The 18,405-nt window shown below is 43.6% G+C and overlaps 1 protein-coding gene across 1 annotated transcript; it reads right to left on the bottom strand.

Annotated features, from left to right (window-relative positions):
• Positions 1 to 6,789: 6,789 nt before the first annotated feature.
• Positions 6,790 to 17,972, bottom strand: LOC136959980 (sodium- and chloride-dependent betaine transporter-like). The gene is made up of 16 exons (XM_067254230.1): positions 17,871 to 17,972; positions 17,327 to 17,534; positions 15,680 to 15,814; positions 15,415 to 15,555; positions 14,958 to 15,072; positions 14,663 to 14,707; positions 13,820 to 13,946; positions 13,449 to 13,583; positions 11,170 to 11,273; positions 10,869 to 10,993; positions 10,236 to 10,348; positions 9,939 to 10,076; positions 9,671 to 9,773; positions 8,775 to 8,875; positions 8,383 to 8,532; positions 6,790 to 7,890 (listed from the first exon to the last, which is right to left on the bottom strand). The coding sequence occupies exons 2-16, from the start codon at positions 17,523 to 17,525 to the stop codon at positions 7,726 to 7,728; spliced, it is 1,896 nt and encodes a 631-aa protein (XP_067110331.1). The 5' UTR covers positions 17,526 to 17,534; positions 17,871 to 17,972; the 3' UTR covers positions 6,790 to 7,725.
• Between the last annotated feature and the right edge of the window lie 433 nt (positions 17,973 to 18,405).

Genomic DNA, 18,405 nt, shown 5'->3' with positions numbered 1-18,405 from the left:
TAAATTTGTTTTCTGGTGTGCGTTTTCAATTTAGAAAATTCGAGAAAGAATTTAGAAAGAAACCATTGTTTGCCACTCTCTGCCCATTAATCTTTTCCCTTTGAACACTTTCCATTACTTTTGAAATGGCAACATTGTGAGCTCAATAGCAATTTGTCTGATGGACAAAGGAGTCCTTTTAAAAATGTTCCCTCTTTAAAAATGAGGCATTATTTCTGTCTTTGTTTTTTAAGGGTTTATACGGACACCTCGTTGGCAAAATGAATGGTTGAATTATTCTCCCGTTTGAAAATCTTTCATACACATTGGACACAAACTAATTCACACCATCAAAGAGCTGTAGAAAACAAAGGTCAATGGTTCTCTACAATACACTGAATGGAAAAATTATCAATTTACAGTCATAGCTCAGTCCCCAGACAATCAATCACCACTGTGGCATTAAAAACTAGCGAAGCTAGTGTTCTTCAAAACATTAGACATTCAGTAGAGTATAATGAAGTGACCTTCATCAGTTGGAGAGTACACTGCTGTTTGGACAGAAAGCTCAATTCCACTCAACTCAAATACCAGTCATGAAAAAGCATTAGAAGGAGATTTCACATCTCTACCTTTAAGGTGTATCCCAGCGTCCCTCGTCCGGTGGTTGGAGTCTACAGCTGGGCCATGAACGAGCTAACACATCCAACAGCTAGGAGATCTTTCTCTCCATACGAACTCGAAGAGATGTCATCCAGAGCGCCAGAACCAGAGGGACTGCCACACTGTGCCCACTGCCGGAAAAAAAATCTTTTTTTTTTACTATGTTTTTTTATATATATCTGTCTGGCGGTGTCTCTTCCTTTGGTGGGACTGCAGCTGGTATTGAGTAGCTGGTATTGAGTAGCTGGTATTGAGTGGTAGTTAATAAACTTCGACCTGTTATCTGGTTGGATTATTGCTCTGTCCTGCTTAGGCCCAGGGGCAAGGAGGATGCTGTCAATCACGCAGTTCCGGTGGGGTGGCGTGTGTGTGTGTGTGTGTGTGTGTGTGTGTGTGTGTGTGTGTGTGTGTGTGCGTGTATGCATTTGTGCGTTTTCATATTTTATGTGAGTGTATGTGTGGTGTAATTTTCATATGGTCTGCTCTTGCCAGTGTGGGTGCCAGCGTTGTTGCCATGGGATACTGCACCAGAGGAGAGCTTACACTGAGCAGGGAGAGACCTTGTGGAGTTAGGAGAATGAAGCAGGCTATGATCTCTGGCAAGAGGCCTAGAAATATAAGGACCACAACAGAGCTAGTCACACAATCCAGAGTGGCCATGTTTGTCTTTTATTCAGATCCTACCTCTATAATCACACTGTTAAACAGCAGTCCAAAACACAAACTGTAGGAAACCCTCAACACCAACGTAACAACAAAAAAAAAGAAATGATTTCTGACTAACTAGCCAGCTAGAAAATACTTTCTAAAATGACCTCCTGGATGTTGGTGATTGTGGGTGAGAGAGAGGAAATATGAGCGCTTGTGTGAGTGTGTGTGTTGAGAGTGTGTGTGTACGTGCGCATGTGTGTTGAGAGTGTGAGTTTGTGTGTGTGTTGAGTGTGTGTGTGTGTGTGTGTGTGTGTGTGTGTGTGTGTGTGTGTGTGTGTGTGTGTGTAAACACAGTAGCATATGTCAGGCATCTCAATGCTGGAGCTTGGCCTCTGTCTCCAGGCAAACAGTCCTGCCTTCTGCTGAGCCTCTCTTCCTGCTGCCAAACGGACCAGTGCACCCAGCACTGGAAGCATACATATCTCCTGCTCTCTCTCTCTCTGTGTCTCTGTGTGTGTGTGTGTCTCTCTATCTCTCTCTCTGTGTCCCTCCCTCCCTCCCTCTCTCTCTGTCTTTTTCTTACTGTCTCTTTCTCCCTCTCTCTTTCAATCGCTCTCTTTCTCCCCCTTTCTCTCCCTTTCTCTCCCTTTCTCTCCCTTTCTCTCCCTTTCTCTCCCTTTCTCACCCTCTCTCTCTCTCCTACACACACACACACAACAGTGAAGGAATCCAAATATTCTTGAATCCAGGGCTGCTCTTAAAGTGTGTCTCTCTTTAAAGTCTCTCCAGTTTCTTCCAAATACACAAGAGGGAGGAGAAGGAGAGCAGGATTTCATAAACTGCCATTTTGCCTTCAGTAATGCAGTAAAACCTGCTTATACGCTTTCATATTTCATATTACAGTTGACAAGTCATCCTCGTAGGTCTACACTGTTTCTGTGTTACTTTTTTATTGATATGTGATGACTTCAATTTGCTATAATAATGGTTGCTTTTATTTATACCCGTGTCAAAAGGAAAACAATTTCTTAGTTCTTCTATCTCAACAAAATGTAGGCTTTGAGAGATGCAGATATCATCTCCACCCTCATCAATATCTACTTCCCCTTCCGAATTATGGAAGCCAATTAGAGACTAATTAACTCTGCGACAAAAGCCTTGGGTGTTGACAAGCGCTCCGATGCCTGTTGGTCCAGGGGGTTCTTTGAAAAAGGAGAGATTAAAATCATATTAGAAACGTAATTACACCCGCACGGCAAGCCTTTCTTGTCAACAGCCAGTCCGAGGTCATCTCTGCCAGTTTTGTCATTCAAGGGGGTTGACTCTGGCGGCTAGCAGAATTGGAATTGTCAGAGCTAGTTTACGTCAATATTTACTTTGGCCCCAGATTATTATCATTACATTGCGAGTTCCTCAAAGAATACCAAATTACACAAATAAAATTGAACGAAAGAATGAAACAGAAGGAGAAAGAAAGAGAGTGTTTGCTCTGAGACAACAGTGCCGAAACTCAAACAATGGCAACAAAGCCAGGCTTCATTATTTGCTCGGACACAGTCTACTTTTTCCAATTCAAAAGATCAAGTTGAACCAGTTGTATTAGTGTTGTGCCTAGCTCTACTTTGTTTTGGTAATCGATTGTTCCGATGTTTTTCTGAAGAGGGATTTCTAAAGCCCACCCAGAAGTATTTGCGGTTATAGAACATGAGGTATAGTAAACAACACACAAAGTAGTCAGATGCAAACTTTTACAGTCCAAGACGGAAATTAGACATTTTTGCAATTATCTCCCTTTAAAAACGCGTGTAGAACAGCCAGTTAAATAGAAGACATGGCATTGTGGCATCCTTATGACCTTGGATCCATTCTGGGTCACACCTATTTGTGTCATGAATCAATTCCTAGTTCATTGTATGGCTAAGTTCTGCTGTAGGCGATTTGCTGGTATAAATACTGGGGTTAACATGGTTACTATTTGATTAAGTGATACAAAATGGTCGACAAAATAACAAATGATTACTGAGCCGTATGTCAGGTATAGAAACAGAATGGGCTTGTGAGGGACAGAGAGAGAGAGAGAGAGAGAGAGAGAGAGAGAGAGAGAGAGAGAGAGAGAGAGAGAGAGAGAGAGAGAGAGAGAGAGAGAGAGAGATAGAGAGAGAGAGAGGGAGAGAGGGAGAGAGGGAGGGAGGGAGGGAGGGAGGGAGGGAGGGAGGGAGGGAGGGAGGGAGGGAGGGAGGGAGGGAGGGAGGGAGGGAGGGAGGGAGGGAGGGAGGGAGGGAGGGAGAGAGGGAGGGAGAGAGGGAGCATTTTTTTTTCTCATTTACAGTTTGTCTGATGTATGGTCCACATGGGACGTCACTGGGCTGTCATCATGACTTATACCCATCTCAGGATCAATATCCTCAGCCCTCAATCTCTCTGCTCTTCTAACCCTGAGTCATGACCAACCACCCAGAGTGTTAACATCTGCTTGTGCTCTGCTAAAATATTCTCAAAGTCCTCAGCATGATAAAAACACTGATGAAACCTTGTCCATTTAATGCGTACACACACGGCCCCTTCACAGCCCTCACTAATGGATAGTCTACGCATGACAGCAACAGAGAGGGCTGTTCAGCATTACCAGTCCGTAAGCAGAGCTGGAAACCTCGTTCTCACATTTAATCACATGCATTTCAGCCCGACAACATTCTACCTCCCCCCAACCCCCCTCTCTCCCTCAATCCTCGTGTGATGTTTCCCGCTGAGCTCAGCAAACAGTCCTCGGCCCCATTAGTGTTTGATGAAGATGTACGGGGAGCAGGGCAGAGGCGACAACCGGGGACTGTACAGAGTGATGCATGTCCACCTGAGGACACTCAGAGCCTCTGCTGCATCCCAAATGAGAGCTCTCTCTCTGGGGGCCGAGGCAGAAGGTGACCCCTGGAAGTTTGTAGCGTTTCGTGCTAACGAGAAAGAGGGAAATGAAACGAGGCCTGGCCAATTCGGAGGTTGTTGTGAAGACGGTACGTGCAGTGAGCGTTGTGGGGTGTCGATCGGAGAGGTTCTCTGAGGGGCGAGGGGTGTTTGGAGCGTACTGGGGCTGAAGGTGATATGATTTCGGTTGTGCTCTATGGAGGTTTCGATGAGGTATTCATAGAGCTTCTGAAGTGATGGGTCAGAGTTTCTGTGTGAGAGGGACCTGTTCTCTCACTCACATTCTCTCTGGAACCTGTCACCTGTTGAAACAACAGTCAGATTATGTTATATACAGTTGGAGTATACAGAACGTACATGCAGGCCACACACACACAGTATAAACACATATACTGTACTACATAGTACATAGATGTACTGTAAACAAATTCAACAAGGCCTTCAATCAGAAGAACTGTTCAGGTCTTTGTGGTCATCACAACTGCCCTACTATGGGATGATCAGTTATATAGATCATCTGATGTCTTCGTTTGGAAGGCGGGGGAAAAATAATCACAAACATCGTGAGATATTCATCATCTGCTATGTTTCTGGGGGCTTCTCTGATCCATGCAGCTGCAACCCTGTATAAATAAACCCTTGTGCAGGGCTTGGGACTTGGCCTATTAAGATGAGTTTGGATGAGCTGGAACGACAGCATCAGTTGTGGTGTGCAGAGATGTTGGGAGTCCTGGGAGAGACTGCAGCTGGTCAGCCCGACACGCTAATGAGGTCACACCATGTGCTGCTGACTAATGGACATCATGGAAGCAGTTCCACGTGAATGTGTGTGTGTATATTTGATTGTTTGTATGTGTGTGTGTGTCTCTCTCTCTCTCTCTGTGTGTGTCTGCGTGTGTGCGTGTCTGTGTGTACACTATACGTATATACACCCTGTATCATGATGACAGTAAAGGACGATGCAGAGCAGAGCCTGTCTATAATTAGCACCATGTGACCTGATCACGATGTCAATAATTCCCCAACCAGTTCACAGTTACCACCCGGCTACTACAGTGAATGAGCTGCAGTTTGATTCATTATGTACCTTCGATACATACATCATAGACCTGTATAAATAATGCTAAGGGATAATAAGATCAGATCCAGATGCTTCTGGTCTCCTTATTTTAGAGTTATTAAACCCGCAGTTCTGAGCAGAGCTAACCTGCAAGGCACTTTAGCAACATGCAATTATGTGCCATCATCTATTTTGCCCCTGTTACATCATACCTGTAGTTATAGATAATTGTGACTATTATCATAGTAATTATTGTTATGACTTTGTCATGTACTATTCAACATGTGATCATATGGGTCTGTTGATGGTTTTCATAATATGTGAGGATTTTTTTAAGAGCTTGTGTGGCTAAACGTTATTTTCTCTCCATGTTCAATAAGTATTCAGGATTCAAATTCCACAGGGAACTCTTACAAGGCAGTTTCCCTTGGACGGAATATTTTACTGTACTCTCTATTACGACAAGGTCTACATATGTCTTGGGAGCTCAGTCTGTTTGTAATTCTGACAAGCTTAAACCTGAATATATTTCTATTCAATCAAGGACCCAGACAGATCTGGCTGCTCCAGAACCCGACAGCTGTTTTGTAAGAGTCTGTAAGAGTGAAAAGTCTGCTGTTCATGCCGGCTAACAGTGTTCTGCTCAATCTGTTGTCCTGGCGTTCGTCAGTCCTTCTCAGGGACAACAGAGTGTGAGTGAAGTGGGTGAACATGTAACGACCTGTCAGTGTGGGTTGTCAGATAATTACAGAGAGAGACATGAAGGTTATTGCTCTTGCGGCCCCTTGTTCTATGGTTCACAGCTTGAGGCCCGCAACACTAGCCAATATACACACATAACTATGCAAAAATGGGGGGTTTGACCTCAAAGAACCCCCCTCGCTTGTGCCTGCTCTTTCCTAACTGGCCCGTTTGGCTGTCAGTGTACAATCCCGGCATCTTCATTGGCTCACGTCAACAGCTACGTGGGAAAACACCGCCCCTTGGAGCTCAGCCCACCATAATGAACCAGAGAGAAATCTCTTGCCTTCCAGTACCACCATTCAACAGTGCCGCCAGTCATTCGTAGCGCAGGACGGAATTGTCGGTTAATTGGATGTCAGTTCGAATTAGATGGATGAGAGCACTAGTGAATGCCGGCCTGGCAACTGGAAGTGGACGAGAGAGTAGGCCCTCATCCCTCCATCGTCCAGACCCCGTTGGAAACACACGTCCTAGACTGTGTGCCACTCCTGTGTGCCATGGACTGCTGGAGGAGCTGGATACTCCTCCTACGTCCTCCCTCCTCCTACACCTCTCTTCATCCCTCCATCGTCCAGACCCCGGTGGAAACACACATCCTAGACTTGGGGAGTGGTACACCAGTAAGGTTCTATGTGAGGTGAGAACACCAAAGGCTGCGTTTACAGAGAGGACAAACCAGGAGGATTGATTTGTGTTTGTGGAACAAGCTGAACTTTTAGATATCGGCTTCGCTGCATGTGGAAATTAAACATGGACATCACAGTATATCAATATTATGTTTAATATTCATTCAATCAATGAACTGGAGTACATCTCAATACGTAACGCAATTGAGTACATGAGTGTTTAACTGTAGCTTGTGCCGTTGATGATCCACCAAACCCAACATCATTTATTTGAGTTTCATTGTTGAGAGAAGTGTTCTTTCCTTGTGCTTTGCGTCATTGCTAGAATCAGATACAAAACTACAAAAAGAAGTAGGCAACACATCTCCCATGATGCATCAGCAGGGCAATGAGGTCAGATCAGAAGGTGACATAAGATGTGACCTCATAGTGACCTTGGTATCAAATTGAGTGATTTCTCATTGAGTGATCAAACCTACCTATTGTACCTTTACAAAACATACAGTACTAACAACGTTAGGGAAAAGGTATTTTAACAAGGTTATAGTATAAAAATAATACAAATTAATTTGCTATATATAAGCGCCAGAAATAATAGGTGAAAGACCTGTTTACACCTATCTTAGGTGTAAACAGTTCTTACTTAAACATGAAAAAAATGCTTTTGTTACATCTGTAACATGTTGTCTTTCAGCCAGTCTTTCACAACAACCAGGTTCTGCACACTTTGATGACATCACTGGCCTGCGTCAGACTCCAGTAACCATAGATATATATTTATGTCTTACGGCGGAGTCTAGAACGTCCGCACATGGCGGCCATCTTGCTACAGTCAACTCGCTCACCCATAACATTGTGTTGATGCTACATGTACTTTTTAAATGACCATAACTTGCTCAATTTTCAACCGATTTTTAAACGGTTTGGTTTGTTATCAACGTCAGAGATGTTGTTATACCACTGCATACTGTAAAAAGTACATGTAGCATCAACACAATGTTATGGGTGAGCGAGTTGACTTTAGCAAGATGGCCGCCATGTGCGGACGTTCGACTCCGTTGTCCGGCAAAGCGGACGAGACATCTACTCTTTATATATATCTATGCCAGTGACGTCCATCATGTTTCCGTCTGCTGTGGAGGCCTTCTGCTGTCCCGTTAAGATGACACGTTTACACAGACTCAGTCTAGGGCTGTGAGGTTTGGCTTGCCGGAGGTCACTGGATGGAATGGTCATCCCGGAAGGATTCTGGGAAACAGGATATGGTTATTTACATTTACATTTATGCATTTAGGAGACGCTTTTATCCAAAGCAACTTCCAAGAGAGAGTTTTACAAAAGTGCATAGGTCACTGATCATAACAACGAGATAGCCCCAAACATTGCGGGTAGCCAAACATGATGCATACATTGTGAAAACCAAATAAGTCCCAAAGGGAAGAACAATATAGTTATAATTCCGAAACACACCCAAACAAACACACACAAACTCTTTTTTTCTGTCCCAATGGGGCCCAACTATTCACTCCCATTCAAAATATCTAGAACTTAACCCCTATTCTAACTTTAACCCTTTAATTTCATTTAAAGTTAACACTTAAAGTTGATACTTTGACACTAAGATTTGAAGTTATCAACCCCAAGAAAAAGGATCATGTTTTTCATACTTTACTAAACTTGTGAGGATTTGGACCCCACAAGGGTAGTTAAACAAGAACACACACACACACAGTTCCCCACCTTGAACACAGACACCAGGATGTAGACAGGGATGCACAGTAGCGGGGTGATGACCAGGAAAGCAGACATGACCCGGGCCCAGGGCTCTAACTGGTAGTCTGAGATGTACTTGATTGGGGTGATGGTTTTCAGGTCGTACAGGAGGGTGACCTGGAGACACAGCCACAACATGGTGACAAATATGTCTGTGAGGATCGTATTATTTAGTGTAGCAATCTATATATAGAGATAGATAGAAAATAAGATACAGAGACAGAGAGAGACTGTTAGAGAGAGACTGATATAGAGAGAGAGACTGATAGAGAGAGAGGCTGATAGAGAGAAACTGATAGAGAGAGAGACTGATGGAGAGAGAGACTGATAGAGATGTGAGACCCAGCTGTGAGACTCACCCCACAGATGAAGGGCGTGACAAACAGCCAACAGTACTTCAGAACAGGAAACGGCTTGTAGCCTATCATGTCCTGGATGTTGTCATAGAAACGGTCAGCACCTGCAAAGTCCAAAGACAATCCAGTAGAATCAACAATACAACACATGGTTCCACAGTTTGAAAATCCCGTTCACCCGGCGGTCTGGTCTGATGTCTGGACGTGTGGCGGACATGCTGTGATCCAGGCTTCATTCACTGCTCTGGATGCTGTGATCCAGGCTTCATTCACTGATCTGAATTTTGTGATCCAGGCTTCATTCACTGCTCTGAATGCTGTGATCCGGGCTTCATTCACTGCTCTGAATGCTGTGATCCGGGCTTCATTCACTGCTCTGAATGCTGTGATCCAGGCTTCATTCACTGCTCTGAATGCTGTGATCCAGGCTTCATTCACTGCTCTGAATGCTGTGATCCAGGCTTCATTCACTGCTCTGAGCGGATGAGATTTGAATTCACGTTTCCCACAGGGCAGCACAGCGGCTTACACCAATCTGTCACACACCTCTTGGCAAGCTCTGCAAATACTGTATAGTAGATAGCCTAATGGTCTCAGTCAACCTAATCCGGTTAAATAAAAACCAAAGTCCTTAAAACACACTGAGAGAAAATGAGCTGTGTAGTGCATGCTGGTTCTTCTCAAACTGTTCTGGTTATAAAGTACACAGTCAAGATGTGAAGATCTTAGGGCCTTCCGGTAGCTCACAGGATAAATACGTTCGAGCCTGAGGCCTTATTGTCTAACTAAAGCAAGTAAAATGCCCCAAAAAACACATATATAAGAAAAACAGCAGACTCATTCAGCAGATGAAGGGCATACTTTTCTTCATTTGTTAGCGTGTTTGTGACATCACTGACCATAGAACCAGGCGATGACCGTGGTCTCCATGCAGGCGATGAAGAGCAGGCTGGTTCCACTGGGGCCGTAGAAGTCAATCAGCCGAAAGAGAACCATCCCTCCCTAACACACACACACACACACAGTTGGACAGACAGATGGATGGACACAAAGGTCAGAGTGGATGGTGACAGATATCAGATGTTTAAATATATTCTCGTCAATTTCTTTCTTGCAAATTTCATCTACATCTCTCTCTCTTCCACGGTATTCAGGAAGTTACTGTACCTCTGAAACCAGAGTCAGGCCCAGCAGAAAGCAGACCACAGCGATGACCAGAACCAGGATCTCTCTCCTGTACGGCTTACGCAGTCTTTCAGGGAACAGGTCAGTGATGGCTGTGGCCAAACTCTCCACACACACAAACTAGGGATGAAAACACACACACGTTTGTTTGACTCCTTCTAAATTCCCCAGATAACACACACACAGGCACGCACATTACATTCAGGAACCCGAGCACACACAACCGGTACATGCAGAAATGATCCATCCATCACACACACACACATTTCCTGGCCTTACCTGGCTGTCCAGGCCGAGGAACAGGATCATGAGAAAGAACAGGACGCTCCAGAACTGAGCGCCGGGCAGCAGAGCAAGAGCTCGGGGATACACAATGAAGGCCAATCCAGGACCTGCGGGGACAACACGGTCACTGGCTCACCTTAACGATGGGTCATTGTGAACCTTCGGGTCATTGTGTCGACAACTTTACCCAATACAAAAACAATTAAAAAGCATTTTATTTTCACCGTCGCGCTGTGGGGGGTGTCAGACAGACCGACGGTGGTAAGAAAATGCTTCACTTTGTTTTTGTATGAGGTAAAGTTGTCGCAACACGACAGTGGGTCACAATGACTGAAGGGTCACAATGACCCGAAGATAACACAAGGGTTAAACATGCATAAGAACATGCCCAGAGACCCTAGAATCGAGAATTGTGCAGTACAATAAAACACAATGTAGGAAATGCTCGTTGAAGAACACTATCTGCTTGTTATCCAAAGTGTGAGTATATCCGTGTAGGATTAGTTGGGCAAAAGGGCCCTCTTGTGGACTTTTTTATGATACAGTGTCAACAGCCAGAATCAGAAAGGGTGTTGTATACTGACAAGAAAAGAAGACAAAACAAAGTAATGAATACAGGGATCTCACCAGCTTCAATAATGTCTGCTATATCTACACCGAGTTCATGAGCCATGAATCCCAATATAGAGAAGACAGCTAAACCAGCAAAGATACTGGTACCGCTGTTTAAAATGCAGAGCGCTATGCAATCTCTGAAAAAGACAATCATAATGAACATCACAAAATCTATTGGATATTGTGTGAGTGTGTGCGTGTCTGTGAGTCTGTCTGTGAATGTGTGTTGTGTGTGTGTGTGTGTGTGTGTGTGTGTGTGTGTGTGTGTGTGTGTGTGTGTGTGTGTGTGTGTGTGATCATAGACGTCACTCACTTGTAGCAATCATTGTTGTATTTGTTGTAACTGCCCAGGGCAGTGAGAACGCCCTGACACACAGCATAGGAGAAGAAGACTTGTGTCCCTGCATCACACCACACCTGCAGAGAGAAGAGAGAGAAAGAGATGTTTAGCTACTCACTGTAGATGTGAACAGTTGCGCTCCATGAAAGATATTCTGCAGGAACATATGGTTTTCATCAGATCTCCTTGAGGACCATAACAAGTCTGTCTGAGGCAACCATGTTTCATCAAAAACAGGTTGCGCTAACGTCGGCATTCCACTAAATAAACAAACTCCTTCCCTTTCCCAGGACAATTTCCATCTGCAGTCACTAGGCCCGTATTACCGTGATGCAGGACTGCAAGTCACACATCCCAGTTTGAAAGTCCTGCTGTGTTTGCTTTTCTGCTTTACACCATGCATCCAAATCACTCAACAAAAGAGTTACTAAAGAAATCATATGTGAAATAGTCATGATAAAATAGCAATGTGCGTTTGTAATTAACTGTGTATGTGTGAAAGAGTATATGTCTGTGTGTCTGTTAGTAATGACTGTTTTTATTTAACCAGTTACTTAGGTTACACAGTATACGTAATTTAATCAGAGCATGCCACCTGCAAGGTAACATTGGAAGATCCTCCAACAACATAATTTACGACAAGTGAGAGACTTGTTGCTCTTGTTGGTTAGCTGTAACCGACTTTAAATGATTGTACTCGCTGTGAAATATATTATTGTTGCTTGCTTATTGCACTTATTGCACTTATGAGGTTCTTGCTGTTTAATTGTAACTTGTCTAACTACAAGCTCTTATGGTTCTTCCCTTTGGGACTTTTTTGGTTTTCACAATGTATGCTTCATGTTTGGTTACCCACAATGTTTGGGGCTATCTCGTTGTTATGTTCAGTGACCTATGCACTTTTGTAAAGCTCTCTCTTGGAAGTCGCTTTGGATAAAAGCATCTGCTAAATGCATAAATGTAAATGTAAGTGCCAAGATATTCAGTTTTAAACTGCATAACTTAGCACTATGTAACTGTGCCCTTTACGTCCTTGATCATCTGCTACACGCACACAATATGTACTATTTGCTCTGGATAAAATGATCTGCTAAATTAACACATGTAATCATGAATTGTTGTAGCACAAAAAATATCTGAAGATGTTTTCCAGTTCCCCACACCAGGCCCCATTTAGTCGGCATCTGGTTAGCGTTAGGGTTAGCGTTAGCACAAAGGATAAGGATGCTTGTATTCTGCCACTCCCATACCACCACCAACACGGCTACAACAGCCTTCCTCAGTTCTCACAACCCTCTTTCTGAACATTGGGCCCTAACCGCTACGAATATCCCACCAGACATCCGTTCCAGATGCAGAGAAAACGCCACGCTACCAAACGCTCATTTCAACCAGAACTGTCGTGTCTGGTGTTATGTAACTGTGTGACCCCCGACCCACATTCACACTGAGTTCCCTGCTTCCGCTCACTGGCGGGGTCTGATGACGCTCCCCCCTATTCTAACGTGAGTGTGACCACTCTCTCTCCAGACACAATCCATCTCTCCGTACAGAAACACAGCCAGATGTGAGGCTCACGCGATACAGTGAACGCTTCGCTTGTCCATCAGTGCCTGAAAAACAGTCTCCACAGACAAATTCCCCCTTGTCGACTCGAAATTCCACAATAATCTGCATCCTGTGTTTTGCGAGTGCTGAAAAACAACACACACATATGTGTGTGTGTGTGTGGGGGGGCCCCTGAAACAGAGGCAGTGATAGAATTCTTGTAGCGACCCCATCTTCCTTCAAGACACAGAAAATACATGGCAGGCATTGTTGAACCTCGACCCTGGAAGCTGTGAAGATCACAAGCTGAAAAAGCAGAAAGACAGAAAGCCTTGCACTTTGTGTGAAGAACCATCTGTGGATCTTATGTTTACCTTAATGCCTTGCACTTTTAAGTCAACTGACAAATTTCATTCATTCCAGGGATGTTGTCTTTGTAACGTAACACTAATGACATGGTTGTTAGGGAGGCATGGGCTTCCGTTACTAAACCCTCTGTTTCACATAAAACTTAGTTTGCTTTTATTGCTGCGTGTTCTTTTCCGGGCCTGCAGGACTAAGCAGGATTTGGCCAGAGACTCACTGTGGGTAAGATAAGGCTTACTGTCCTTACACATTATTTTGCTAAAAGAAATACAAATAAATAAACAAAAAAAAAGAAAACTCGCCAACACACACAGACACACACACTTCCTGTGACTCACGCCAGGGTCGGTGATCTTGCTGAGGTTAGGCATGAGGTAGTATTTCAGCCCTTCTGAGGCTCCAGGCAGGGTCACACCTCGGAGGAGGAGGATGAGTAGCATGAGGTAGGGGAACGTCGCTGTGAAGTACACCACCTGGGATGCACAAAACACGTCCTATATGCTCCGTTTGCAAGTCACTTTGGGTGAAACTATCTACTAAATGAACAAAATGTACTTAAATTGATATACATACTATACAGTATATCTATCATCTATCTATATATCTATCCATACATACATACATACACATACATTTATATACAGTATATGATTGTATGTGTATACACCCATGCTGAATGCAGACATGGCACTGGTTCAGGGTAACTCACCTTTCCTGTGGATTTGATTCCTTTCCAGATGCAGAAGTAGCAGAGCACCCAGGCCAACAGCAGGCAGAGAGCTATGTCCCAGTTAGGAGTGAAGGACATGTCCCCTGTCTGTCTGATGACCCGATACCTGGAGAGGACAGAGAGGCAGACAGACAGGTAGACTGGCAGGCAGACAGGCACATCCTCATGTACATGTGCTTGCACATAGATACAAACATGCACACCTACACACATACATTCATTCATTTTATGTATGTAAAATGTACACATATGAGAGTACAACATATGCACACACAATACAAACACACACACCTACAATTAAATAGCATCTGAATGATAAATACAGCCCTTGTTTGAGCTGTAAACTGCAGTTCTCTGACTCTTTCTCAATTCTGGAGTCACATAGGAAGTCAGGAATGCATCATGAGGGACGCTTCCCTGCTTCCTGAAGAAATAACCAAACAAAGAAGACTAAAGTGGTGAACTTTATACGGCGCCCAGTTCCAGTGTTGCGTTATGCAGTTTGACAGCCCTGATTCACCATGGATACGAGAGCCCTCACTGAACCTACACCCTACTGATAGGGAGGACACCTATGCTGTAGGAATGGTGGTTCAGCTTCAAGGCCAGTTTAAACTGCCCCTACAAACACCAACTGACACCAACAGTCAGCAGTTGGCATTTAAAAATGAAATATTTCCGAACGTTCTAAACCCAACAGCCAACAACAGTACATGTTTGGTGTTTGTTGGGACATTGGTGGGGTAGTGTAAATGTCAGTTTCCTTATCAGTGTGTGTGTGTGTGTGGGGGTGTTCGTGTAGGTGTGTGTGTATTCACTTACTTCCAATACTCTTCTTCAGGAGAGGTTACTTTATTTGCGCTCTCACTGAGCGAAGGAGAGAAAGAGAGATAAGTTGGAAGAGAAAAGGGCAGGGTTAGGACCGTGAGAGAATGTGTTTATTAAACTGAGTGGGTGTCATGTCTCTCTGTACTGTACCAAAGACATGTTCCCAGTGTGATAAGCTTGGAGTTTCTGAAGAAATTATTTTCTCATCTGTCTTGATTTAAAGTATTATGGTCCAAAGTGCAAGCATACAATCCCTCATAAAAAAATTCTAAGTTCCCGTTGAACTTACTCTGTGTAGTTTTCATAGTCCAAATAACTAGATTCGTTGTTCAGGAATGACCAACTGGAATTCTGGCTGAATAGGTGTGGGTTTGCAAAAGAACCAATTCGGTTGTGGCACATATCTGAAAGAGAGAGGAAAAAGCTGTTCATAGTTATGTTATGTCACTGTGCATTGTCTGCCTGTGTGTACGTAAATGTGCGGGAATAGATTTAATGTATTTTATTATTGTTTTATTTTCAGGTAGTTCCAACCTCAAAATCTGATTGGTTGAAAGCTGTTGTATATTGCTGATATACCACAGGTAAACCTTTTCGCAGTTCGATTAAAGATATTGCTGCACATCCACTTGGATTGTCGGTAAATTTGTTCATTAATTAACACGTAGGTGCATAATTCTCGCTCATAGTTTATTGTTTCAGTAATTGTCACCACACACTAGTCCTCCCACAGTACTGCATCTCACCTGTGTTCCAGTAATTATTACAGGTGGTCCATGGAAGTGGGTTTCTGAATGAGTTGAACAGGTAAAAGAGACCCCAGGCTAAAATCAGGATGTAGTAGATGTTCAGGTACATCACAATCACCTGTGATGCCACGCCCACTCCTGCACAGGAAGGAGAATGTGGTCAGTGCCTCTGTTGAGATGCACTGTCACAGAAAGGATAGGACAGGTCTAATCCACTTTGTTGTGTTTGGGTTCACAGTGAATCCCAAACGTATGTATTCACCCTCGAACATGGGGAATATCTTTCTCCAGGCAGTGACTCCACCCTCACTGGTGTACTGGCCCAACGCGGTCTCCAGGAAGAACACAGGGATACCACAGAATAAGAGGAATATGAAGTAGGGGATGAAGAAAACGCCTGCAGGAGGGAACCAGATAAGAAGACAAGGGTGTTACCATGGTGAAGTGAAGAATCACCAAGCATGCGCTGATAAACAGATGGAAAAAATTAAAAATACAAGAGACGAAAAGATCAGTTTGCAAGCTACTTTGACAAAGATGTTCACACTTCGTAAGAGGCCCTTACAGGACATCGCGATGTGTCACTGCGCAGCCGCAGAGTGCGCTGTTCTGCAATGTTTTCTAGTGCAGTCTGTTAAACCAATTGACCTATCGCTAAGCACCGCCCCTCGAACGCAAACGGGCCAATGGCAGTTTAGTAACAGCTGCACTCGGACATCTTCAGTTTACAACTCTATAGAGTAGCATTAGGAAAAGGGATTCTTCTCTTGTTTTATCGGGTTTGTTGTAATTTAAGTGTAAAACAATGGTCAAACGATGTGCATGGGGTAGATGCAACACTGATACGAGGTATCATGAGAGGATGGGCAATGGGGTATATTTTATCCCATTTCCCAAACCAAAACAAGAGGGCCAATGTCTCCGGTGGATAAAGCTGTGTGGCAGACCACACAGTCAACTCAACGTCACGAAGATAAACAAGGATGTCATCACATTATTGGCATTGACAGTACCGCCTTACTTTCACCACTGATGTTATGCTAGGCTTAGGCAAGTTATCTCTGGTTAAAACTAGCTAACGTTAACGTTATAGCTACGTATAACGTTTGGCTAGCTATTCACTAGCTAGAAAGTTAGGACACTGCCCTGTCAGGGACAGGGTAATTCTAGTAAATAAACTAATAAACGTAGGTTTACATCTCAGTGCCTTTCCAGATTAGTTCAATTAACTGAAGGTAAATTAATGTAGCTAATCTAACCCTGCGGTGCATCAACAATGCTGGTCTTGCCAAGCATTGGGTATCCACGATTCAGGATATCGTGAATGACCGTGAGATGACGCGTCCCCTCTTGCATTGAGATCTGTAAATTCTCGCCTCCAATTTAAGTTTGTCATCCACCATATCTACTTTTAAATTATGTACGTATCCCTCCATTCATTGCATAATGAAGTCCCCTAAGGGGGGCGGGGCTTAGCGATAAGACATAATTTGAATGGATTCCCTTCACGAAGAGTGAAGACTAAACAAAGAGGGCCATTGATCTGAAGGATTGCTGTCTTGTTTTTGGGTTGTACCGTATACTGTTGGTCTTCTGTTGCTGCCTGCCTGCAGAAACAGGCAGCCCCCTCTCTCTCTATCTCTCGCCCTCTCTCTCTCTTTCCGTATTTTCATAGTCATGATTGCTTAAGTTTTTTTCATTATCACTTTTATACGAAATACAAAATGCATACCCTGTCCACTCCTCTCTTCCTCTCCTCCTCTATCTCTTCCTCTCCTCTCTCCTCATATTCCCTTCTGGTATTCAGTCCTCATATTCTGTTGCAAAAAAGTTTCAAAATGTTCTCCAATTTCTTCTACCTAATGAAAAAATATTTCAACAATATCACACACCGATTGACAAGGCTTACCCCCTCCATTCTTGTAGCAGAGGTAGGGGAAGCGCCACACGTTTCCCAGACCAATGATCTCCCCAGCCATGGAGAGTAAGAACTCAGTCTTGTTGGCCCACTTCTCTCTCTGCAGAACCCCAGCTTGGGGTCTCTCTCCCTGGGCCTCGGAGTCAACTGGTCCCCCTGGAGCAGTCCCCTCATCCGATGCCTCTTTCATGGTCTCTGTCTATCTCAGTCAAACCCACACACGCACATTTTTATGGTCACACAATTTCTTACACTCTCGCCTGGTGGAATGTGTTGAACCCTCGAACTACCATCTGGAATTTCTTAGAGGAATCCTTTACATAACAAAGCAGCCCAATCAATGGCCATTCTGTTTGACTTGAAAAACACCTACTAATCCATGTCCTTCTAAAAACTGTTTTTGCATTTTTGTTGAATGTAATCTATGCATTAAAACTTTAGAGCATGTTTTAAAAGTGTTTTCAAACCACAGCATTTAATTCACACAACCTCAAAGCCAAATGTCCATGGCTTGTTATAAAGCAAATCAACTTACCTTAAAATATATGCCTCAGATTTAGATTGATATAAAGTACATACTATAGTATAGTATTACAATAGGTAATGTAGGACATTAGGATAAGTGCCACTCTGGAAGACAAATTCCTTGACTGCAGAATAGCGGGAGCGCAAGTTCCCTAGTAAGAAATGGGGTGTGTCTTAGCTATTGAACTAATAATTCCAGATTCACTCGTTTACAGGAGCAGTGGTGGAACTTTACCGCACAATCAAATGTATGCAAGTAATTGACAACAAGGCAACAAGTCATATGGAAATAACTTTTCAATATCTGTAGCCTATAGATATTTGGCTATCATACATCCGAATGCGTTTTTGTTTTTCATTTGTCCAAATCGGCAAGATGTAGGCTACTTTTCACACAATCAATAACGTTTGGAACTTGTGTGTCCTATTTGGCAGTGATTTCAGAGTGGGGTGCACCTTTTGCACTGGCGTGTCAACCAATTTGATTGGAAAAAACTGTCCATAAAACAAAACGTTTTGAATATCTATTTATTATTTTCTGGATC

This window comes from Osmerus mordax, chromosome 17 (assembly GCF_038355195.1).
Source record: "Osmerus mordax isolate fOsmMor3 chromosome 17, fOsmMor3.pri, whole genome shotgun sequence".
Lineage (NCBI taxonomy): Eukaryota > Metazoa > Chordata > Actinopteri > Osmeriformes > Osmeridae > Osmerus > Osmerus mordax.
The sequence above is the reverse complement of the archived record's forward strand: the minus strand, read 5'-3'. Positions and strand labels throughout refer to the sequence as shown.

Bases quoted from the DNA above. Each gene is read 5' to 3' on its own strand.
- LOC136959980 (XM_067254230.1), bottom strand. From the start codon at position 17,525: ATGAAAGAGGCATCGGATGAGGGGACTGCTCCAGGGGGACCAGTTGAC. The intron at 15,815-17,326 runs GTAAGCCTTGTC...TCCCTCCTGCAG, and splicing joins CTGCTACAAGAATGGAGGGG to GCGTTTTCTTCATCCCCTAC. The intron at 11,274-13,448 runs GTGAGTCACAGG...TTCTCTCTGCAG, and splicing joins GCAAGATCACCGACCCTGGC to GTGTGGTGTGATGCAGGGAC.